The following is a 26,447-nucleotide window of genomic DNA, read 5'->3' as shown; positions in this document are numbered from 1 at the left end:
CAATTTTTGCAGAAGTTTGTATTTTACCAAGATACTTTTGACTTAAGTAAAAGAAAATTACCAAATTAATAAATTACTAATATATATATATATATATATATATATATATATATATATATATATATCTATCTATCTATCTATCTATCTATCTATCTATATATATATATATATATAGAAGTTTATATTATATTTTATTAATCTCTGTATTTTTTTCACAACTCATTTTTTTATGTTACGTTTGGGGGTGAAATCTGTGATATCACAACAATAAACCAGCATGTACTAAATATGTACTAAAAATATAGAAATATATAGTACTATATAATAGTATAATAGCTTGCTCTCTAAGAGTAAAGGAAGTAAGAAAAGAAACAGATTGGAGGTGACAGATGGACTGGTGAAACATAAGCAGACAGGAATTTATGAATTCGATTGTGTCTGTGCTGCCGACACAAAAGACGTTTGTCCTTTTTTTTTTTTTTATAAATAGTTTTGATTGCATCAGAGTGATTTTAATTAAAAAATGAAATATTATTAGACTTTTAAAATGCTTAACATTGATGTACATTTGGATTCCATATTAAATCAGTGTCATAAAAATCATTGTGAATAATCATAAAAATATATTATAAAATGTATATTCTCCATTTGAAATGTCAGTTCACATTATTTTTCACATTACTAACAACTTTCTTTGCCCCGCCCACAGCTCCCCTCTCTCCCTCCCTCCCCTCACTGGGCTGGTTGCCATGGAGAGCTCATCAGTAGCGTCAGCGTCGTCAGAGGCAGGAAGCACGCGCTCGCAGGAGATCGAGGAGCTGGAGCGCTTCATCGACAGCTACGTGCTGGAGTACCAGGTGCAGGGACTCCTGAGCGACAAAAACGAAACCGACCAGGATGTGGACAAGACACCGTCCCACACCTCACAGGTAAAACACACACCATCAATATACACCCCGTCCCACACTGCACAGGTAAACCCAGGTGAAAAACAAGTACACTTCCATAATGTACTTAAAGTGCTCCATTTTCGCACACTAATTTTGTACTTAATATACTAAAAATGATCCTTTAGTACTTCTTAAGGTCAACTTAAGATCATCTAAGTGTACTTTAACTGTGCTATTTTGAGACACCATGAATATGAACTAAAATGCACTTTTAACATACTATCTTTGTATTTAAAAATTTATTTAGCTACCACTTGTAGTACACTTGAGTGTACTAGTGTATGAAAGATGGGTTCAAGTGTACTACAAGTGGTAAATAAATACATTTTTTAAATACAAAGATAGTATGTTAAAAGTGCATTTTAGTTCATATTCATGGTGTCTCAAAATAGCACAGTTGAGTACACTTAGATGATCTTAAGTTGACCTTAAGAAGTACTAAAGGATCATTTTTAGTATATTAAGTACAAAATTAGTGTGCGAAAATAGAGCACTTTAAGTACATTATGGAAGTGCACTTATTTTTCACCTGGGAAACTAGAGATGCACCGATCAACCGGCCAGGGACCGGAATTAGCCGATTTTCTGCATGACCACCGGTCAGTCTGCCGATTCCTAGCCGGTCTGTTTTGACATCACACTTACGGCGACTGATAATGTATTTGTCGTGCCAGATGAGGCTTACGCAGCCAGAGTGAGTGTGTGTGAGAGAGACTCGTGCAGAAATCAAAACAAATGAGCACAACAGCACACACACAAAATTATAGATGCATACTGCTCAGTGGTGGACGAAGTACACAAATCAAGTACTTGAGTAAAAGTACAGATACGTATTAGAAAATATTACTTCAGTAAAATTACTGCTTTTTCAATTTTACTCGAGTGAAAGTAAAAAAGTACTTGATTTTTTCTGTACTTAAGTAAAAACGTACTGATAGATCGATTTATTTTGCAATTTTATATAGACTACTTAATTTTATTTTATTTTAGCACATTTTTATAATCCTACTGCTCAAAATACCTGGGATTAGGAAAATATAATTATATTTTCATAATTATATTTCCCCAGAGGGCATCACTTCCCACTCTGATAATTACTGTAGTTACCATGTTCTGAACATCACATCCTTTATTTTTCCCTCAGATTTAATCTATCTAGGTGGTTGAATAAAAATATTTGGACTTTATATCTAAACATTTCCTCAATTTAGCACCAGCAAGCTTGTTAGCTAGTTAGCATCAGCTAACAATTTTCAGTATGGTTAAATTTATGAATAAACATATCTGTCCACTCGGCTAGTTGATCTAAACAATATAAAAATTTATACTGTTGATAAACAATATAAAAACAGATGTCACATAGGGCTAAATGCGTAGCATTTTAATAAAACTGCTAACATTACAGCAGCAGGGAATATGAACGTGCATGAGTTATTTTATTTAATCTGTGTTATTTTAATGTTTCGTTTTTTGACCTAAAACACTGACATTGATCTGTCTGCATTCAAGCATTTCAGTGGGCTTAAATAGATCACCCTTTACAGCAGATTTAGTTCACAAACAACTGACAGTTTTGACCTAAATATTATTTTCGATTTCAATAATTAATCCTAAAATTTGACATTAGTAACTTACTCTTCTCAGCATCAGACGCGTGCGCGCGCTCACAAGATCTCCCGGTTCTTGTGAGTTCAGTTCACTGGAGACTCGCTCTAAACGGATCATTTGAATCAGTGAGAATGAATCGTTTGTTGCAATTTGCGAAGCGATTTAACAGGTTCATTGAAAAGAATCAGTTTGTTCATGAATCAGACACCGCTTCTGCGTCTCGGAGCACGTGATATATTATAAGGAGTAACGATGTATTTTATGAAATATAGTGAAGTAAAAAGTACGATCTTATGCTTTGGAATGTAGTGAAGTAAAAATAAAAGTTACTCAAAATAAAACCACTCCAGTAAAGTACAGATATTTGAAAAATGTACTTAAGTACAGTAACGAAGTAAAGCTACTTCGTTACTGACCACCACTGATACTGCTGTAGTAAAAAAAAAAAGAAGTTTATAATGTACGATTTAGGTACGCAACATTGCACAACCATAATGTTTCAACACGATTGCAATGTGGTTTTATACAATAGTAGTACAATAAACAGGAAGTTAAAATTAAGTGACTTACATTTTAGACACAATATTGACTGCTTTTATGCAATTTCGCTGATGAAAATAGTTCAAATCAAAGCCACAACAGAACTGTTTTATCTCCAAGCAACACAGCGGTGTTTCGTTACTGAATGAATCCACGTTTTTTAACGAATCGAGTCAATGATTCAGTAACCCATTCATAAAGACAGTAGTCACTTGCCTCGTCTCTGAATAAATCAGCCGTTTGAACGAATCTGTTGGATGAAGGACTAAATGACTCACTCATTCAAACACTCATTTGCTGCCACCTACTGGTTTGGTTTCATATTTAAAACTATCATTGCGTTTTTTTCCCAGCATTTCTTATTTGCATGTTTAAAAAACTATTTAAAACATTAACCTTATAAAAATCTTTATGCATTCGAAATTTTGCAGTGTAAATGCATTTATGGCACCTCAGCTTCGTCAAACAGTGTGTGTAAATACATCTAATGCCACTTCAGATGCAGCTCCTGTGTTTCCTGCAGTGGAAAGATGGAGTTTGTTGATACTGATATTATTTGAATGGTAACAGCTCTACAGTTTCTTATTATTGTAACTGAATTAATTGAAACGATGTAAGAATTTGATGTGAAAGATGACACATTTAATAAGGTTAGTGAAAAAATGACAATTTAAGAAACCATGGGAAATGACATCTGTTTTGTTAAATAGTACAGCAACTCCTTTTCAGTTAATTGTCATTTCTACCTCTAGCACTTTATTTTGAGAGTTAAGTGAGAGAATATCTGTAACTTTGTCCAGATTGGGGGAGTTGTAATGTTTAATCATTTTTTATTATGCAAATCATTTAAAAAAGTATACATTTCTGTTTGTATATGCTGTCAATTATAGTTTTTAGAAAGAAAATCGGATCGGCAAAAATCGGTATCGTCGGGGCACACTTGCAGAAAAATCGGAATCGACCAAGAAAATTGCAATCGGTGCATCTCTAGGTAAAACACACCCGGTCCCACACCGCACGGGTCAAACACACCCCATTCTGCACCTCAAAAGCTGTGTTGAAGATGATGTACTGTATTTCTGTTTCACTAAGGAATAATCAAATCAAATTTGACACTAATGGTGTCTCTCTCTGTCTCTCAGTGGACAGTAGACTGCAGTGATAAGATTGACGGGAGCTGGTCGTCCTCACGGGGCAGGGGTCCGTCCAAACCAGTGAGTTTTGCATGTGTCTATATGTGTGTCTCTTCTGTAACACCCTGTTCACACCAGACACGAGCGGCTCATCAAAAATCATTTGTCTTATTATATCTGATGAAGCTGTAAAAGCATCTGTTGCAGTCGCCTCTGGTGCAGAAACAGTGTTAGTGTTGAAGATGTCTAGAAATGTTTGAAATTGACTCGAGGTGTTCAGAAACAGATGTGTTTGTCATCAGAAAACTTCACAGACAATTGTATTAATGGATGGACACAGAAAACAATAGAATAGTCCAACTAGTGCTGGGTCCCAGTTCACATAATGTCTGTCCTGAACAGTGCAAGGTTAGGGTTAGAGAGTCCCAAATCATAGCTGAAAATAGATCATCACAGGTGCTTAGATGGCATGCTGTTTGTCAAAGTGTAGCTAGATGTTAATGTTAATATGAAAACGCTAACAGTATGCAAGTATTTCTAGATTGCGTGCATCATCATTTAAAAATGTGTCGGAATGCAGTTCGTAACAATGCAAGAGCGCATTGCATACTTGTTGCCATAAGGGGTGCTATATAGTTAAAAATAAGATTTTTTTTATTTCAAAACTTTTGCATTTTCTGACTAACTTAGCATTTGCTCATAAAAGCTTTTGCATTCTGTGCTCAAATGTTTGCGAGCGAGTTTCTCGAGAGAGTGCAAAATCAAATATATTACAATTTTCCTTCCCGTGTCATTTTTTTTTTTTTTTCTCCGTGGTGTCTCTGTTTTATAGCTTGTGTGAGTCAGTTTTGTCTTTCATCTCAAGTACTGTCGATAGTTTGACTGTCGAAGTGTTTTGTTGCGCAAGAGATGATCTGCTGCAGTTCTTTCGTTCTTTATACAATATATGGAAGCTTGTTTCAGCCACAAGCTAATATATATAAATTAATATCTGGTCACACTTTATTTCGATAGTCCACTTTAGACATTCTACTAACTATAAGTAACTTTGTAACTACATGTCAACTACATATCAACTAATTCTTGTTAATTTGTAACTACATGTCTACTAACTATCAGTAGGGTAGGTTTAGGGTTAGTAGAATAAGTTGACATAAGTTTCTGATAGTCAGTATGTTGTATGTTGTGGACCCATAAAAATAAAATGTTAGAAGATATTAAGCAGACAGTCTACTAATACTCTAATGACTGCTAGTTGACATGTAGTTGCAAAGTTACTTACTGTTAGTAGAATGTCTAAAGTGGACTATAGAAATAAAGTGTTACCTAATATCTTTGTTCTTATCTCACGATTTATATCTCATATGCGTGATTATCCAGACTGATGCATCACTGTGTTCTGAATGTTCCCTCATTAGTGACGCTGGAGCAGACTAAAGCTGTCAGCCATATGCTTAATTTGTGTGTATATTAAAATTAAAGACGGCACACATGAGAAGGTTAGATGCACTGTGTGCTGCATGTTTGTTGTTTTCCAGCGTGTGAATGACACAGTGACAGTATTGTGGTCTGAGGTCACATTCACTATACTGATGTTGCTGCTGCACATGCTCAGTAGCGTCTGATGAACCGGTGCCTGTTGTGACTGAACTGGAAACTCATTTGACATACTCAACATGCATGACACGTTGCATATATTTTTCTATCATTACATTTACATGTTTAGCTCTGTCAGCATTTGTGTGTGTGTGTATGGTACATTTGATCTACAGGCTTGACACCATATTTCTTTTGTTATTTCCTAATACAGTTTTTTTTTTTTTTCTTCATTGTCAGTTTGTCCTTTTCAGTTTAGTTTTCTAACTGTATATTTTGTGTAGTGTTTCCTAGATTCCATTTAGTTTTAGTTTAGTGTCAACATTTTTGTCAACTCATTATTTTGTGCTTATTTTTATGTTATTTTATTTATTTTGGTGTCGTGAAAAATGTTTAGTTTTTCTAATAGTGTTATTTCTTTTTATTTCAATTAATTAACACTGACATAAACACACACACACACACAGAGAAGACTTGAAAAGTTTAAAGCTTGAAAAGCTAATCCGCTTGAAAAGATTCCTGATCACTTTTTAAATGTATCCTGTAGATGGTGAATGATTGAGTAAATGTATCCATGTTAACATCCAGCGTCAGATGAATCTGAATGAATCTGGTCTCTCTCAGGATGATTGGGAGCACAGCAGTAATGACAGCACCGGTTCTAGACCCAGTTCTGGTTCTCGACCCGGTTCTGGTTCTAGATCGGGCAGCAGAGGACGAAACAACCAGTTCAGAGCCCCAGCGAAGGTGACATTATATGTATATATTGATGTCATCAGGAAAATTTTTTCAACGTTTTTAAACTTTCACAATGTGTGTGTTTTAGAATGGAAACAGAGACTGTTCTTTCGACGTTCTGGGGACGGACATTTGGGCTGCAAACCTGGACTGTCATGGGTGAGATTCACACACACATACTTTTAATAAATCTAGCCATTAAATAATGACATATGTGACCCTGGACCACAAAACCAGTCTTAAGACGCTGGGGTATATTTGTAGCAATAGCCAAAAATACATTGTATGGGTCAAAATTATCGATTTTTCTTTTATGCCAAAAATCATTAGTATATTAAGTAAAGATCATGTTCCATGAAGATATTTTGTAAATTTACTACTGTAAATATATCAAGATGTAGTTTTTGATTAGTAATATGCATTGCTAAGAATTCATTTGGACAAATTTAAAGGCGATTTTCTCAATATTTAGATTTTTTTGCACCCTCAGATTCTAGATTTCCAAATAGTTGTATCTCAGCTAAATATGGTCCTATACTAACAAACCATACATCAATGGAAAGCTTATTTATTCAGCTTTCATGTGATGTATAAATCTCAATTTCGGAAAATTGACACTTAAGACTGGTTTTGTGGTCCAGGGTCACATATAATAGTTGGACTGCACGATTAATTGCAATAAAACCAAACTCGTGATATGGCTTAGTGACGATTTAATTAAATAAAGTCTATAGAAATGCACAGAGTTCATTTAGTTTTTTTGTTCAGTGAATCAAGTAAAACTGATATGTGTCCATATTTTCAGCGGTCAGCGAATATTTTCATGTGCTCTGGTTTTTCTGCCTGTGCTTTGCAGTGCTGCTGACTCACAGTCTAATTTAAACCTCATCACGGGCTAAATTTAATTAATGAGGCCGTCACCTTCAGTGCTCTCACTGTCTCACACACACTAGAGGCTAGTTCTTCTTATATTAGATTTGAACTGTGTGTAAACATCAGTGTTAACATCAAATCAAAACTGACCACGAGCTACTGTTCAAAAGTTTGAGATTTTGTTTTTAAAAGAAGTCTCTTCTGCCTTCTTGTTTGAAAAAAATACTGTAAAATCAGTAATATTGTGAAATATTATTGCAATTCAAAACAGCTGGTTGCTATGTGAATATATAGTAAAATGTAATTTATTCCTGTGATGTGCAGCTGAATTTCCAGCATCACTACTCTAGTCTTCAGCGTCACATGATCTTCAGAAATCATTCTAATATGCTGATTTGCTGCTCAAGAAACATTATGATTATCATCAATGTTGAAAACAGTTGTACTGCTTCATGTTTTTGTGGAAACTGTTATACATTTTATTTTTCAGGATACTTTGATGAATAGAAAGTTCAAAAGAACAGCATTTCTTTGAAATATAAATCTTTTGCAATATTATAAATGTCTTCACCGTCACACTTGAGCAATTTCATGTATCCTTGACAAATAAAAGTATTAATTTCTTTAGAAAAAACTGACCCCAAACTTTTGAACATCGGTGTACATTATAGATTTCATAAGCTGCGTTTTAGTTTATTTTTCTAGATCGTTCCGTTTAGTTTGCAGGTTGCAAACGCTTTAATTCAGAGCTGCGCCACTGTAATCCGTTCAGAGCTCCATATCGCCTTTCAAAACAAGCTCTGAGGTTGTCTTGATTTATTCAGCTGATTTTAGGAAGAAAAATAAAAAGTGCCTGAGCTAATTAGCTGTTCTTACAGAGTCTTGAGTGTGTGTAGAGTTTCAGCAGATTAGCAGAGTTTTACAGCCCGGATCAGGGAGAAATGGAGGCTTGGAATGAGCTTGTCACGATGCATGTATAAAAAAATATATATATTTTGGGGGTAAAATGTGACTTTAGACCCTTAGTTTAAGTGTAAATATACAGTAGTTAAGGATTTCTGTTGTTTGTGTATTAATGTTGTGTTTTGTGTTCACAGAGGCGCTACGTGGGACATGCAGCCGGAGAAACTGGATTTCTCTCAGTTTCACAGGAGGCCGTACAGAGGGACACCAAAACACCTCCCGCACATCGACCGAGAGGGGTGAGACCTTCAGTAACACACACACAGAACCGGTCTGAATCACTTCACAGTAATGCATTTATACAAGTGTATGTACATCTGCAGGTCAGGGAGTTTTCAGTGTTCAGGGTTGTTGTGAGCTGTAATGGGGTGTGGCTGTGTGTTTATGTGGCGCTCGGCTCCTTACTGCCCTCTACTGGAGGAACGAGAAATGAGAGAATCCGACTGTGTCATATTTGCTAAATATTTCTAAGGCGTCTAATTAAATGATCAAACCTTTGCTGAAAAACCTGTTGCACTCAATCTACTTCATGCCTTATGTCTACTGATTGATAGTTTAGAAGGCCTTTTAGTATAATTGTACAAACGTCCACCTTCAGCTCGTGCTTCATGTGTCTTTATGCTGTGAAATCTACAGAATTTAATAAAGCAAACATATATATTGTTAGTAATATTTCAAGATGAACACTTACTGGGCTGATCATCAAAATGATGACACTATTTTGTAGACAAATTGTTCAGATGCAAGTCTAAAATATGATCATCAGGCTTTTGAGGAATGTTTATTTGTTCGTCTCAGTAATCTTTGTATTGTATTGCATTATATGTTTTGATAATCAATCTAAGCATTTAAATATCATGTTACTGAGACATATTATTGGCAGATATAGAGTGACGACTGACAATTTATATTATTTTATGCAAGTAGTCGCTATACAGTTATGAGGTTCTCATTGATTTACATTACAAGCATCAGAATTTCTTCATTTTTTGTCCATATAAATATCATCATCTGCACCAAATTGAATATTTTGGCTCAGTTTGGGCCTCTGAATAAAACTGAGCTGGTTTTTCCTCCATATTCTCTCTAGATCATACTATATGAGCCACAAAGGCCTGATGGATCAAATATGACACCCAACAAAAAACACATGTACAAACTATAAAATATACATTTTGCCTAAAGGTTCAAAAAATTCGATTTTATCACTATTATTTCAAATGTCAGGCTTTACAGAGTTATATTTTATGGCTTGGTTTATTTATTTAGTTAGTATGGAAACATAAAAGCCCATCATTATACTTAACAGCTTATTTGTTGGTACTTATATGTGTTAAAAATTTTACAGTAAACAAGCCTACAAGCCAGTCTTTGTCTGGCTGCACGTCTTGTCATGTAGTATTATCTGTCTGTTCACAGGATGATAAAGGGCAAATTTGACGATGATGATGGTATTGACCTGGACAACATGGAGAAATTCCTGCCCAGCCTGCCGGTAAGAAACTGTCTCAAGCTTTAACTCATCCTTCAGCCTTTTGGAGTCTGTCTGCAATCAGGAAAAACAGATTTGAAGCAGAGATGTGTTTTGCGGTGTGCCGTCGGTGTGTATAAGAGCGCCCTCTGCTGGAGAGACGCTGAGTCGTGTTTTATTTGAACTGATCCAACACTGACATCTAGTGGTGAAGTGATGATATGACAGTGTGTGTAATATTACTGGATTTGGCTCATTTCTGCTCAGGAATGTGATATTTACACCGAGAATGGTATGAATTACACCGGCCTTAATGTTAGTGTATCTGTGTAATTCAAGCTAAATTGAGTTTGTCTACGGTCCTCTTGTTCACAGAATTAAGTGTTTTAATGAAGGTCTTCCCAAACAGTATGTGAGATTATGAAGTTGCTACAGCAGTTTATAAATGTGCATTGATTTATTAATTTTGAGGTGAATTTTGGTAATGAGTTTAGCTGGGTACTAACATGCAAATTACTCATTACTGAAATTTAATGGTCGTGTATTTACGAACTGCTGTAGCAACTTTAGCTTCACATTCACCTCCATTTACCTACAGAAGGATACAAGAGAGAATAATGATAAAAGGATATTTCAAAACAAAAGAAATTATGCTTTGGTGGCACTGTTGACTTATTTCAAATAATTTATTAAAACTTCATTTTCATTTAGTTACTAACTTGATGTACTAAAATAACTAAAACGGAAAGAAAATTATATATACTGTATATAAGGGGGAAAAACCATTAGACAAAATTACAAAACTGGAAATTTAATTAAGCTGAAAGTAGAAAAAAAAGAAAACTATTAATAAAAACTACAATGATAGTAAAGTAGTATGTACTTTCTCATCTCCTGCTCTGCCGTTAGTGCAGTGGCGCCATCTAGTGGTTTCATAATGTCATCACCAATAAACTGTCATGTAGCATAGATTTCTTTTTCTTTCTATCTTTATTTTCTTTCTGCTGAGTCTGGCCGCCGGTGAGTTATTCGATACACCCAGCAGGATGTTGTTAGCGTGGCAGCGGCGGGTCAGAAGGTCATCTGCGGGCAGCGTCTGGACGCGGTGCTGGCAGACAGGGTGGAGTGTGTGTGATGCCAGCCATTGTTCTTACTGAAGTGATCTGTTGTCTTTCCCCTTGTTCTCTCTTATTTTATGTGCGTCTATTTATTTAAACACTTTAAAGGTGAACGTGCAGATTGTTGGATGTTAAAATGAACACTTTTTGGGTTCAGAACATGGAAGAAAATTATAGTTGAGTAAACTTCTATAGAGGTACATAGGAAATCATTGAACATATTATTTTTGTGTTTCTGTTTGCTCCAAAAGCAAACAAAAAATTATTATATATATATATGTATATGTTCCTGTGGCTCAGTGGTAGAGCATTGCGTTAGCAGCGCAAAAGGTCATGGGTTCAATTCCCAACACACATACTGATTAAAAAAATGTATAGCCTGAATGCACTGTAAGTCGCTTTGGATAAAAGCCTCTGCTAAATGTAAATGTAAAATGTGTGTGTGTATATATATATGAGAGATATATATATATATCTCTTCAGTGTCACATGATCCTTCGGAAATCATTCTAATATGCTGATTTGCTGCTCAAGATACATTTCTGGTTATTATCAGTGTTGAAAATAATTGTGCTGCCCAATACTTTGTGGAAACTGTGATACATTTCATTTTTCAGGATTCCTTGATGAATCAAAAGTTTTTCTTTCAAATAGAATTCTTTTGCAATATAAATGTCTTTAATGTCACTTTTGATAAATTTAATGCTATAAAAATATTAATTTCTTTAAAAAAAAAAAAAAACATTAAAAAACATTGCATGTACATTACATGTAAAAAATTAAATAAAAATAGATTTATGATTATTTATTGTGACGAATTATCCTCAAACTGGAAAGGGTCCAGACAACAGTGTGAGGTCAGCCAATCCCAACGGAGCTCATTTGCATACTAGACTGACAGGTGTTTATAATGAGTTTGAGTTGAAGAATCTTCTCCCGTCAGAGTTGTGTGAAATAATTGTTGGCATGAATAATTTATTTTAGTTACAAACAGACACACACACACACACACACACACATGCAGTCTACATCCTTAATCCAAGACCTCGCTGACCTCTAAAATGTGTGTGTCTGTGTGTGTGTGTGTCTGTCTGTCTGTCTGTCTGTCTGTCTGTGTGTGTGTGTGTGTGTGTGTGTGTGTCTGTGTCAGGTGAGTGAGTTTTGTAGCTGTATTGTTTGTCACCTGATACACAATATCCTGCCAGATTCACATGCCCTGTGGCACAGACACAGACACAGACACACACACACACACACACACACACACAGACACACACACACACACACACACACAATCTTAGTGTTTGGCTGGTGCGTTTAATGTTGTGTGCTGTTGTTCTGTTTGTTTGTTGTGGATGTGTGTGTGGGGGTGTGTCCCATTGTGAGTGGATGTTTCTGTGCACTGTAAACTTTTATTGTCTTTAATATAGAGCAGAAGGAAGTGATACACCGTGTGTGTGTGTGTGTGTGTGTGTGTGTTTTATCACGTTCACTCTTCCCATTATTCCCACAAAATAGGCTTCATTTCCAATAAGGTCAGAGTCAGTCTGTCTGTTTCCGTCTTGATGGAGGTGTGTGTGTGTGTGTGTGTGTGTGTGTGTGTTTAACTTAACTGTACTTTGACCCTGAAGTTATATTGGTAACACTTTACAGTAAGATCTCCTTTGTTAGCGTTAGTTAATGCATTAGTTTACATGAACTAACAATGAGCAATATTTATATTTTAACAGCATTTATTAATCTTTGTTAATGTTATCTTTGTAATCTTTGTCAGCATATTAACTGATGTTGATGCACTTTTTGATTTTAAAAAGTCATAAGCAAATGTTGAAATTAACAATAAGATTACTGTAGAAAATACTGTAGAAGTATAGTTCATTGCTGGTTCACGTTAACTAATGTATGTAGATAATGTTGACAAATGAGAACATTACTGGCAAATCTGACTAAAACTTGCTTTTGAGGATAAGACAACGAAGACACAAAGATTCATAAGTAAATAATTTTTTAGCATTTGCTATAGTCTATAGTCATTGTAATTTAATTAATCAGCGGAAATTAATAGCACAAACTAATTTAAATAGATTAAATGTATGTGTGTCAAATATATATAGTATGTATAACCTCTGTGTGTGTGTATATATATATATATATATATATATATATATATATATATATATATATATATATATATATGTATATGTACTTTTTGATTTTAAAAGTTATTAGTAAATGTTGAGATTAACATTAAGATTAATAAATGCTGTAGAAGTATTGTTCATGTTTTTGTAGCCTGTTAACTAAACTAATGCTACTAAACTTTGTGGTAATGCTTTACTTAGAGCCTTTATATAAAACGCATTATAAAGTAGATTTAATGCATTAATTGTGCCTTGTAATGCACATTTTAATGCATTGTATGATTTAATGAATAATTGTAACCACAGTTATAATACTTTATAATACTCATCTGTTCATTCTTACACCTTTAGAAAGTATAATGCAATAAAACACATGACAAACAAACCTTTATATGAAATGCATTTTAACTTTGCCTTTTAACTAACAATTATTTATGAAAAGATATCATGCTTTACAACTTTCATTATGAATAACTTTATAATGCATTATACATTTAGGCTTTCAGTAAAGTGTTGCTTTGATAACTGAGACAAAAATGATTCTAAAATGATTATTCTCTTTTTGAATTTGTGTAATAGTCATTATAATTTATATAAAATTTACAGAAATCAATAGCATGACCTTATTTAAATCTATCAAAAGTGTGTGTGTATGTATTATGGGTGAAAACACTGATTTCGTGTTTTTTGCATCATATGTTTTGACTCATATGCGTCTCTATAGTGTGTGTGTATGTGTGAGAGAGATCAGTGGACCGTCTGTGACGGGTCAGATATTGTAGACGTGTCTAGTTCCTGCAGAACAAAAGGCCTCCAGCGGGCCAGACAACTGAGCGTTCGCTCCTCTGAGCTACGTGCGGCCCGACAGGAGCAGAGAGCGAGCGAGAGAGACCCCGGCAGATCTGACACAGAACAATGAGGAGGTCAGACACCCCTCCCTTTCCTGTGATTGTCACACACACACACACACACACACATACACACACAGCTCCTACCTGCTCGCTCTCTCTGTCATAACGCCGGAATGAGGAGGTCAGTGAGGGAATCTTGGATGTGGATTCGTCTGTTGGGAGTTGAGGAATTTGTGGGTGGATGCTTGTTGGCCGATTCAAGCAACTGTATGACGTGTCGTGTTACAAAACCCACTGCTTTAGAGATACAAAATACAACTATTTTAAAGTGCATGTGAGAGAGATATACTGTGTCATATTAGTGCATCACTGGTACTGCTACTCATAGTGAGAGTTCAGAGTTTGTGCTTCAATCATGTGTCTTATTTATTTACTAAGCAACTGCATAGCAACTCCCTGGTGACCAACCGGAACAGCCTAGCAACTGCATAGCAACCACCGGATGACCTCATAGCAACTGCCTGGTGACCAACCGGAACAGCCTAGTAAGCACATAGCAACTCCTTGGTGACCAACCAGAACAGCTTAATAACAGCATAGCAACTCCCTGGTGACCAGCCGGAACAGCCTAGGAAGCACTTAGCAACTCCCTAGTGACACACCAGAACAGACTAGCAACTGTATAGCAATGCCTTGGGGAACACTCTCAGCACAGTAGCAAAAGAATAGAAATGTGTTAGAAATCTGTGTAGAATTCTGATGATTCGGAATCTGAAAAGGCAGTGATGTAGATTTGTGTGCTAGTTGAGGAGTGTGTTTGAGTGTGAGATCATGCACCGACTCTTTACCTAATTGGGCCTGAGAGAGCCATGATGTCCATCCCATCATAAACGCTCAGAGACTTGAACCCACGTCACCTGGCAACCAGACCAACACACTCGCTGCAGACGGGTCCAAAGGAACGTAAAGCTCAGGCTGCTGTAAACAACACACAGGTCACTGCTGAACTCACTTCATACACACTCCGAGAGATTGTGTGCTACACTCTTCGTCTGGGGAGCTAAAGAATCCACACTGACATTAAACAAGAATTGACTTGGATTCTGCAGCAGCCAGAATCAGTTTTTTATGAGTATTTTTTAGCCTTTGTTTAGTGGTCAATAATTTTTCTCCAGGTGTCCAGAATCTGGAAATATCAGGGAATGTTAAAACTCTGATTCCCAGGCCTGTGAAAGTCATGGAAATTAAAGGGGCCGTATAATGCGATTCCTTTGTCTTCGGAGTGTTACAAGCTGCTTGTGCGTTTATAAGATCCGTAAAGTTGCAAAGACTAAAGTCTCAAACCCAAAGAGATATTCTTTAGAAAAGTTAAGACTCATCCACGCCTCATTTAAGCATGCCCCCACATATCTAAGTCACGGTGTGGGAAGATTTGCATAACACCGCCCAAATGTTTACGCAGAGAAAGACGGCGTAACTTTTATTCTCGCTGTAGTATTGTTGCCGCCGCCGCAATGTTGTGGAGATGCTGTTTGTTTCCAAATATGGTACGGGGCGTAACAATTCCGTCACACGCTTGATGTATTCGGCCAATCACAACGCACTGGATAGCTGGCCAATCAGAGCACACCTTGCTTTTCAGAACGATGAGCTTTGTAAACATTGACGTGTTTCAGAAAGGTGGGGCAGGGAGGAGCAACAATAATGTACGGTATGTGGAAATAATGTATAAAATAAGCTTTTGAACCTTAAACCAAGTAAACGCATTGCATTACACCAAATACACAAAATAATGTTATTTTTAGCATTGTCATATGACCCCTTTAAACATTTCCATAATAAATATCGATTTTTCCTAGTCATGCTCATTGCAAAACTATTGCAACGACTAGAAATTGCAGTTTGTGAGTGTAACAACTATAAAATGATTCTTACAAATGCTTATCCAGCAACGGTGTTATTTTAGTATTTATATACCTGTACTATTATAGTATTTATTATTAATTTTACATTTGAAATGGTTTCTTTGCAACCAACTGAAATATACTAAGTTTAAGTTTTTTTATCTAATACTTATATTTTATGTGAATTCAGCTATATTTCAATTAACGAAAATGATATCTTATAGTTGTAGTTAACCAGTGATCATGAACGGCTGAAAAAAAGTCATGGAAATTCATTGGTCTAAAGGTGTGGGAACCCTGATTCTCAGTTCCTCTTTGGAAATCTTTTCTGTGTGTGTGTGTGTGTGTGTGTGTACAGTTGCTTCGATTGGAAGGCGTCCAGTCTCTCTCTCTCGGCTCACGGTCGCATGCCAAGTGTTGGACTCTTTGACTGATGCTTCATTGTCTTCCTCATTCCACCCGCTAGCAGTGCAGGAATTCCTGTGTCACTTTCCCTCTTGGAATTCCGCCTCATCATCCGGAATGTCGTGACACAGACTCATGAACAGGAAAAGGGTCACGTTAATACCAGAGGTGACGGCTTCAGTCATCCTGCAATAGTCAGGCTAACAAAGAGCTTTCTCTGTCCGGTGGACGCTAAGTTTAGAATCACAGATCTCACACGGGACGCTCTGGCTTTGTTCAAACAGCCTGCAAATATCTGACTTTTTTTTTTTTTGGTGTATCCACATCTAATCCTTTGACATGTTTGTTGTCTGAACAGCAAAATAAAAGCATGAAATTTGAAGTTTCTGTTTTGCCAAGATACCTTTTTACCTAGATACTTTAGCTAGATACAGAAGTTATGGACTACATTAAATATGTAAAACACTTTTCAAGGAATTATTGGAAATCAGCCTTTTGAATTATTTATAGATGTTTCCAGCTTATTTCCATAATAAATATATATTTATAGACGGTTTCATCAGGCGCACGTGCCTGGACCGAAGTTAACTTCCGGTCTGTGTTTGTTCATCGGTCTGGTTAGTGGCGCCAGCTACTTAAAGTTAAAGTGATGAGTAATGAAGTTGGGCTCAGGTTGTTGTGCTGTGGGATGTGTTTCTTATACATTTGTTTATTTGTGGCGACCCGCCATGATATCAAAACTGACCGATTTTCCAAAAGGCTTCGTTGAATAAGCATGAGCACGTAATGCACGTTTAAAAAAATCAAAACGAGGCGCAGGTGTTTTTATATCACTTTATTTCTGAAGGAAGACTGTCTTTAAGAAAATGTTCGATGCCATTTTCATTTAATCTTGCATGTTATGCCTGATAAAGCAGCGTTTGTAAGCTCAGTGCTGCTTTGTCTACAGCCGTTACCGGGGAAGCCTCTAGTTCCCCCGCTTTGTATGCATGTAACATTATGTTTGTGAATTGAAAAAAAAAAAAAGAAAAAAAAAAAAAAAAAAATATATATATATATATATATATATATATATATATATATATATATATATATATATATATATATATATATATAATTTTACTTTTTTCTTAATTTAAATTCATCTCTCTCTCGCTCTTTCTCTATATATACATATTGTGTGTGTGTGTGTATATGTACTATATGTAAATATTAATTCTTGATGATATAATAATTATATAATATATTGAAATACTAAGTGTGTTTAAGAAAACCACTTTCCTAGGAATGATTTGAAATCAGCAGTTTGAATTCTTTCCAGATGTCTGGGTTTTAAAGCTGATGGAGTGTCTTACTGAAGACCTGTAGAGTCTCTCTGGCTAATCTTTCTGAAATTAGTTCTGCTCGGACTGTTTAAATCAGAAGATGTAATATTCTCTCTGTCACGGTTCGTCAGTGTCCTGTGACGGGCAACGTCCTCACTCACTTCAGGTTAATGCCCGCTTTCATAATCCACGGCGTTTGAAATCCCATAACCCTCTAATATCATCTTGTGCAGGGAAAGTTGATGTTGTTTCTGTGAGGGAAGGTATCGTGTCGTTTTATTGGCACGAGTGAATGTTGAGCTCAGGTTCTGTGGGTAGATCTTGTTAGCGGTGATGGTCGTGAAGAGTTTAGGACCGATGTCAAGCGTAATCCTACCCTCCTTGACAAATCCAAACTTTCTTGGACCCTTAAACGACTTCCCCTGGATAGAAGAGAGAGTCTTTCTGTGTATCATATTTGGTGGCTAATTAGAAATAATAAATATTGCTTTGTCAAAAAGTCAAGGAAAACGCATCATTTTATGTCTTTTTCTCACATCACATTTTAAAACTGAAAGTCCCACTGGGCAAAATAAACATCTTTTTTGTCTTTTGTGCTTTCTTTCAGCAAGCTAACCAATTATAAATATAATTACTTTGTATAATTTATATATGTGTTTGTGTGTGTATACAGTGGGTACGGAAACTATTCAGACCCCCTTAAATTTTTCTCTCTTTGTTATATTGCAGCCATTTGCTAAAATCATTTAAGTTCATTTTTTTTCCTCATTAATGTACACACAGCACCCCATATTGACAGAAAAACACAGAATTGTTGATTTATTAAAAAAGAAAAACTGAAATATCACATGGTCCTAAGTATTCAGACCCTTTGCAGTGACACTCATATATTTAACTCAGGTGCTGTCCATTTCTTCTGATCATCCTTGAGATGGTTCTACACCTTCATTTGAGTCCAGCTGTGTTTGATTATACTGATTGGACTTGATTAGGAAAGCCACACACCTGTCTATATAAGACCTTACAGCTCACAGTGCATGTCAGAGCAAATGAGAATCATGAGGTCAAAGGAACTGCCTGAAGAGCTCAGAGACAGAATTGTGGCAAGGCACAGATCTGGCCAAGGTTACAAAAACATTTCTGCTGCACTTAAGGTTCCTAAGAGCACAGTGGCCTCCATAATCCTTAAATGGAAGACGTTTGGGACGACCAGAACCCTTCCTAGAGCTGAGCTATCGGGGGAGAAGAGCCTTGGTGAGAGAGGTAAAGAAGAACCCAAAGATCACTGTGGCTGAGCTCCAGAGATGCAGTCGGGAGATGGGAGAAAGTTGTAGAAAGTCAACCATCACTGCAGCCCTCCACCAGTCGGGGCTTTATGGCAGAGTGGCCCGACGGAAGCCTCTCCTCAGTGCAAGACACATGAAAGCCCGCATGGAGTTTGCTAAAAAACACCTGAATAAGATTCTCTGGTCTGATGAGACCAAGATAGAACTTTTTGGCCTTAATTCTAAGCGGTATGTGTGGAGAAAACCAGGCACTGCTCATCACCTGTCCAATACAGTCCCAACAGTGAAGCATGGTGGTGGCAGCATCATGCTGTGGGGTGTTTTTCAGCTGCAGGGACAGGACGACTGGTTGCAATCGAGGGAAAGATGAATGCGGCCAAGTACAGGGATATCCTGACGAAAACCTTCTCCAGAGTGCTCAGGACCTCAGACTGGGCCAAGGTTTACCTTCCAACAAGACAATGACCCTAAGCACACAGCTAAAATAACGAAGGAGTGGCTTCACAACAACTCCGTGACTGTTCTTGAATGGCCCAGCCAGAGCCCTGACTTAAACCCAATTGAGCATCTCTGGAGAGACCTAAAAATGGCTGTCCACCAACGTTTACCATCCAACCTGACAGAACTGGAGAGGATCTGCAAGGAGGAATGGCAGAGGATCCAGGTGTGAAAAACTTGTTGCATCTTTCCCAAAAGACTCATGGCTGTATTAGATCAAAAGGGTGCTTCTACTAAATACTGAGCAAAGGGTCTGAATACTTAGGACCATGTGATATTTCAGTTTTTCTTTTTTAATAAATCTGCAAAAATGTCAACAATTCTGTTTTTCTGTCAATATGGGGTGCTGTGTGTACATTAATGAGGAAAAAAAAAGAACTTAAATGATTTTAGCAAATGGCTGCAATATAACAAAGAGTGAAAAATTTAAGGGGGTCTGAATACTTTCCGTATCCACTGTGTATGTGTATATATATATATGTATATATATATATGTATATATATATGTATATATATATATATATATATATATATATATATATATATATATATATATATACACACACACACACACACACACAATATTTTTTCATCAATATGAAATAAAATATAATGTGTATGAATATGTTAATTTAAATGATTTCAATATTTCAAAAATATTTTCTTTCAAATGTGTTGTTTATATTCAAATGTTATTAATGTTGTTATTAATGTTATTTCTTTATTAAAGTCTTTATTAAGGGCGAATTCCAAACAGAAGTGAGCACCCCTATGAGTGTGTTCTTTTAAGGGTGTAGGGCATTACTGTCTCGTATAAGCGTTTGGAACTCCCTTGGTGAAGGGAATGACGGACAAAATGTTACCTTGACAACGCTGCGCGTGCGTGCAGCATTCAGCGCTCCAGCAATTGTTGCAAATAAATATTTCTTCTTATTGTTATTATTTTATTCAAATATTGTCTAACTGTCTTATTTACTATTAAACCTTTTCAAACTAAACTTGCTTAAACTTGCTAACAATATAGTCTTAAATCATATTTTTTATCACTGACGAAAATATTTTGTATTACATAAAAATAAAGAAAAATTGAATTATCTTATTCTACTTACGTTTGTATGTAAAGTCAAAATAAACCCCAACTTTGCTTTAAAATGCACGGCAAGATCTCCTAAGTGAAGATCACATGATCACAAACGGAAATCACTTCCGTGAAGTGACCATCGCATGTTCCCTTCACTAACGGACTTCTGGAAGGGCCCTTCGTGAAGGGAATCAGTTGCTCACTTTCGTTTGGAACGTCCCTACAAATGGCGTCCCCTTCCCGAAGTGCCCTTCAAGGGCACAAAAAAGCCGTTTGGAATTTCGCCCTAAGTCTTTTATATTTTTATAATATTTTTAGTAAGTGTGTAATTTTTAGTAAGTATAAATATTATACGTTATACACATTGTATAGTTACAAAGGGGACAGTTAAAATGCTTAACGAGGTACATTATTGTAGCCTGCTTGTCTGTTGTTTGCTGTACGTAATCGTACTAAATCTTTGTGTAATTTTATTTTATTTTACACAAAAGAAAGATGCTATTATATAGTCAAGGTTATATCCTGGACGTGTGTTTTTATATATGTGGAGAGACAGACATTTGCTTGACACCGTAACCTAGACCTCGACTTCTCACCGTTACATCATCATTACCTCACCCCTGTATCTCTGTGCAGACCAATCAGGTCCGAGTGGGAGGAGTCGTCATTCCCCACTCTCTGAACATGGATTCCGTTGTGACCTTTGACCTCTGGAATGTGGCGGTATGCATAAGTTTCCTGCCGCGGGCGACTACCCCGCCTTCCCGCCCTCCTCAGTCACGCATGCATCTGACCAACAATCCAACAGCCCGGGGTCAAAGGTCACGCTCAGCAGGGGCGAGCCAAGCGGTGTGCGTATCTGTGTGTCACCGGCTTTGATCCGTCTGCCGTCGCTCACAGGACATACACGCTCATTCGCATTGTTTCACATTTAATAAAAACAATCAGCCCTTATTTCAAATAAACCGAGGGTCTCCTCCCTGCAGATTATTCATCACATTCCTTACGTCTCAAAGAAAACCTGATTTCCTTGTAATAGTTTACTTTTTTGCACAGGAATCATAATTGAGGACTTTAATCATGGCAAACGAAAACTCGTGCCTCGCTTTCCTTGGTTTCACGCTTGTGCAAATATTGACATATTTAGGCGCTTTGAAGTCTGAATGTGTTTGGTGTGGTTGCGATTATCATCTGGAGAACATTAGAGCCGAGACGTCCAACTTGTGACATCCTGCAGGACTGCAACAGTAGCTCCGCACACACTGAAGATGAATGGACACTTGAGGACCCACCTCTCTCGTAAGGAAGTTCCTCATGAAGTTTAGAAACTCGTAGACTTGATGGATTCTGATGGGACCAAACCCAAAATTACAGTAGTATCCTCACAAGTCTTTCCGTTGTCTTTATGGCTGCTTTCACACCGTCAGATGGATGTGTTTTTGTTTTCCACAGACAGCTGGCGCACATCAGATCCTGTTTCTTGCATGTAAACGGCAAATTGCTTATAAGATGAGACTTTTTGGTATCTGATGTGGGCCGCTGTTACATATGGACATCTGACCCATGTCTAAACACTCATCAGATCTAGTTGTCCTCTGAACGCAGGATTTTTGGCACGAGAAACAATGGCAGGAATAATGTAAGGACTTGATTTTGGCCATCTGTATTCGATTGGATTGGAATCATTGCTCGACTGTCACTTTACATCGCAATACTGTATTGCAAATATATATGAATAAATTTGAATTAGTAAATTATTTAAATACTTAATATTAATGATTAATAATAATATTATTTGTATATTCTTAATTATTCCAAACTTTTGACTTGTAGTGAAAATTGTAGTAGATTTTGTTCTCAGAATTGTGAGATATAAACTTGCAAAGGCAAGGTAAAAGTCAGAATTATGAAATAAAAAGTTGCAGTTAATGCTTTTGTTTTTTTTTATTCTGAGGCAGGAATTAAAAAAACTTAATTGTGAGATGAAAATGGAGAAATCTGAGAAACGACAACAAATTGCAAGATGTAAACTCAGTTACGAGTTTATAACTTGCAATTGCAAGAAAAAAAAGAAAAATGTCTGAATTATGAGATAAAAAGTTTATAAAAACTTTATTTTTTTATTCAAGCTTCCATATACATCTATCTATCTGTCTGTCTATAGTCTGTAATTTTGTCAGTTTGACATTTCTAATAAAACTGACCCATTACTTAACAGTTTAACAATGATTACAATCCAATCAAATCTCTCCCTTCGTTATCTGAATCCGAATGAAGATCGGTCTATTTTTAAAAATACATTTTTTGTGGATTTTTTCACAAAAAAAAAAATAATAATTATTTATATATATATATATATATATTTTTTTTTTTATTTATTTATATTAATATACAAAATATGCATCATTTTTGGCTTTTGTACCGTTTTTCGAATGAATTTAGTAATGTCAGGATGTCTGTTACAATATCCTTTCCTCATAATGATGTATTCTATGTAAAAGAGAGACCAGAACATTCTTCAGACATTCACTGTTTGTGTTTCTGCAGAAGAAAGTAAATCATACAGTTTTGTAACAACTCAAATGATGACAATTTTCGTTTTTTAATTTCAATTTCTAACTTCAGTCTGAGCTGTGTATTCCTGCCAGATGTTTGACGTGGTGTTTTATCATCATGAATACATCCTGCGGTTGTGTTTTCTTAAGTTTCGGTTGTTTTTGTCGTTCCTTGTAATAAATGTGATGGCTGGCGACTCTCTGTGTCCGGCTCTGGCAGGCTTTCTGTGTGGGGGCGGGGTTAAGCGTTAGAAGCCCTTATTACCGTGCCGACGAGGAAAAGCAGCCAATTACACTAATCTCCCGCCACATCTGTGTCCAATCAGAGACAGCCAATCAGCATACAGTGGTTTTGGCTTCAGAGCCTCTGAAGGGTTCGAAAGAGAAACCCTGAGGACCGTGTGTGTGTGTGTAGATGCTGCCACCGCAGCTCAGAGCTCAAGAATGTTCCATTATGCTGTGAAATGGAAGGTTGTCAGAGTTTAGGGTTTTATTACCCATCATGCACCAGTACTTGTTTCCCAGATCCTGTCGATAAACCTTGGCGTTTTAATCTCCTGTAGTATCCAAGAGAGACTGAAAAGCTTTATCTGTAGTTTGTGTTGTGTCTGTAGATGATGTTCATGCAGACTGAGCTCTGAATCACATGCACAAACATACACAGATCTGCATTCACATCTTCATGACATACTTTCATGTGAAACAATATTATGAATGATGAAGGGTGGGATTTAATTTTAGCCATCTGCATTTGATTGCATTTGTAATCATTGCTAAACTGTTAAGTAATGGGTCATATATGACAATATTATAAAAAATGTCAAACTGATAAAATTACTCTAATGCAAAATAGTGATAAAAAGCTCAGTTATTTTTTACAAATACAACAAAAATACATGCATAATTTATGAAAAATCATATCATACACACACATATGTTAATGCATGTGCGTATACTGTTCATCTTCAAACAATATTTTAAAATATTACATCCTGGTGGTATTTGTTTTCCAAAATTATTTTGTTGTTGTATAAGATGTTTTATTAAATTTATTTTTTTTATTTAATTATGTAAATCTGTTATGGAAACATTACAGTAACGAGAGTTTCTGAGGAAGTGTGCAATAATTATCATGAAAAAAAAATCACAGTGATAAAAATCTTAATGATCCTGAAATAATGAAAAATGTCAAATTGACACAATTGCTGTAATGCAAAATATTAATACAAAGCTCAGTTTTTTTGTTTTTTTTACAAATACAAGGATGCATGCATAATTTCTGAAACTGTGTGTGTGTGTGTGTAGTATTTTGCTAAGTATTTAAAAAAAATGTATGAAGTCTTTGTTTTAAATTATTTGTCTTTTAATAATTTTGTATTATTTGTATATACGAATGATATTAATATTATTTGTATAATACATTACATTAATATGTAATTACATTAATATAATAATCATTAATAATTAATACATATACAAAATATGTATGAAGAATATATTATTAATTAATATAAAATCATACACACATTTGTTAATGCATGGGTGTATACAGGCCCGGATTAACACAGTGTAGTGCCCTAGGGTGACCACATTTGAAGTGCCCCCGTTTTTTAATAAAAAAAAAATTCCATAAGAACAGGTAGAATAAGAAGAATAAGTTACTAATCAAAAGAAATCATTTAACAAAATTAGTTTCCACTACAAAGGTGGCACAGAAGAACACAAAAGTGGCATGTAGGTAAATTTACAGACATTTAGAGAGGCTCAGAGGTGGCATGGATGTTTTAAATTCATAACAATGTTGTGAGATTAATGTTTTAAATATAACATTTTGAATATAGAACTATTGTTTGATTGAAATTATTTAAATAACTGAAAGGACACTTTAAACATAAAAATAAAACTGCCAACAGGTGGCGGTAAATCACTGATTCGTTTGAACAGCTGATTCATTCAGGAACGAAGCAAGTGACTCACTTTATGAGTGGGTAATTGAATCACTGACTCACTAGACTCATTTAAAAGCAGGTTCATTCATAAATGAAACACCGCTATGTTTGAATGGAGACGCAGCGGCTCGGCTGTGACTGTTTGAAACTATGTTCCTTGACTAAATAGAGCAAAATCAGGCAATATTGTTAAAAGTCATACAATGTACATCACTTTATATAACTTATTGTTTATTGAGCTGTTGTATTAATTAATATCACATTTACAAACACCTTTAATAATCTTTAAAAGCTGTTACTCACTTCAGCAATCTCACAAAACTCCATTATAATCAATGAAGCTCTCTACACTGCACAACGAATCTCTTATTTACACCATCTACACTTTGTTTGTTATAACGAGAGCATTTGTGAGCGTGCATAACTCAGCAATGAACAAAAGTATTTTGAGCAGTGAGTGGATTCTGATTAACATTGCATTCAAGGAATCAACATATGTCTGCGATACATTACTCAACGCTGCACAAACACGCAAGTAGAAATCTTTGAAGCTCCTCTCAGCGCAAACACAAATAGCCTATGCTGATCCAACCCATTCTCACACCCAACTCGTCACATATTGAAGCTTGGTCAGGACCACTTGGCGTCGCTTTTGACGCTCAAGGTACTTAGCGTCATTTTTCGACTTGCAGGGTCCTCCGTTGCTTTAAATAGGAAACCCTTAGCGTCAATATGCCGACGCCATACTGGGAATTTTATCGTCATAATTAAATTATATATTGTGTAATAACATTGCCATTATTGCATATATGTTGGGGTGTGATTTTTCAATGTAAACAGCCACAACAGTTTTATTTATATTACATTATTTACACATTATGAGCACATAACCCAACCCCTGCCCCTAAATTTGTCAATAAAACACAAGATATAACAGGCAGATACAACTACTGTCATAATTTATTCAAAAATATTAATATTCCAAGTCTTCCGAGGCAAAACATTTGATTTGTGAGAGGAGTAGACGTTAAGCTCATCCGTATGCAGTCTGTGCGCGAATTCAAAAATGCCGCCAGAAGAAGCCTTGGTTGTGAAATGCTATTGGCTCTTGTGTGTCTCGTGACCGATTGCGTTTTGCTGTTCTGACAGGCTATTGGCTCTTCTGTGTCTCGTGACCAATTGCGACTTGAGTATCTTTTGAATGAGATGTGAGCGTTAACGGAGCGGGATCATTTTCAGCGATTAAAACCTTATGTTTTGCTCTCTTCTTCTCATAAAGACTTCGTATGGCTTCAGAAGACCTGGAATGCAGCACGACTTGTTTGTAATGCTTTTATACTGCTTGTTTATGGGCAGTTTTGCAATAAACACCGGTGACTTAACTTACATTTGCCTGTTAACTGTTACGTGTTTTATGTTGTTCAGAAGTGGGTAGGTTTAGGGTAGGGGTGGGTAAGGTGCT

General features: G+C 36.1%; 1 protein-coding gene across 4 annotated transcripts in view; it reads left to right on the top strand.

The window, feature by feature from the left end:
- Positions 1-26,447, top strand: part of ctif (CBP80/20-dependent translation initiation factor) — an 84,838-nt gene that overhangs the window by 19,712 nt on the left and 38,679 nt on the right. For 2 of the 4 annotated variants that reach the window (XM_058758539.1, XM_058758538.1), the window contains exons 2-7: positions 710-929; positions 4,241-4,312; positions 6,452-6,574; positions 6,654-6,724; positions 8,536-8,640; positions 9,821-9,896. In XM_058758539.1, coding sequence (XP_058614522.1) covers positions 750-929; positions 4,241-4,312; positions 6,452-6,574; positions 6,654-6,724; positions 8,536-8,640; positions 9,821-9,896 — 627 coding nt within the window. In that variant the 5' untranslated portion in view covers positions 710-749. The remainder of the gene's footprint in view (positions 1-709; positions 930-4,240; positions 4,313-6,451; positions 6,575-6,653; positions 6,725-8,535; positions 8,641-9,820; positions 9,897-26,447) is intronic. The other 2 variants (XM_058758541.1, XM_058758540.1) reach the window with 1 other exon arrangement.

This window comes from Onychostoma macrolepis, chromosome 21 (assembly GCF_012432095.1).
Source record: "Onychostoma macrolepis isolate SWU-2019 chromosome 21, ASM1243209v1, whole genome shotgun sequence".
NCBI lineage: Eukaryota > Metazoa > Chordata > Actinopteri > Cypriniformes > Cyprinidae > Onychostoma > Onychostoma macrolepis.
Note: the sequence above shows the minus strand (reverse complement) of the source record. Positions and strands in the feature narration are given on the sequence as shown.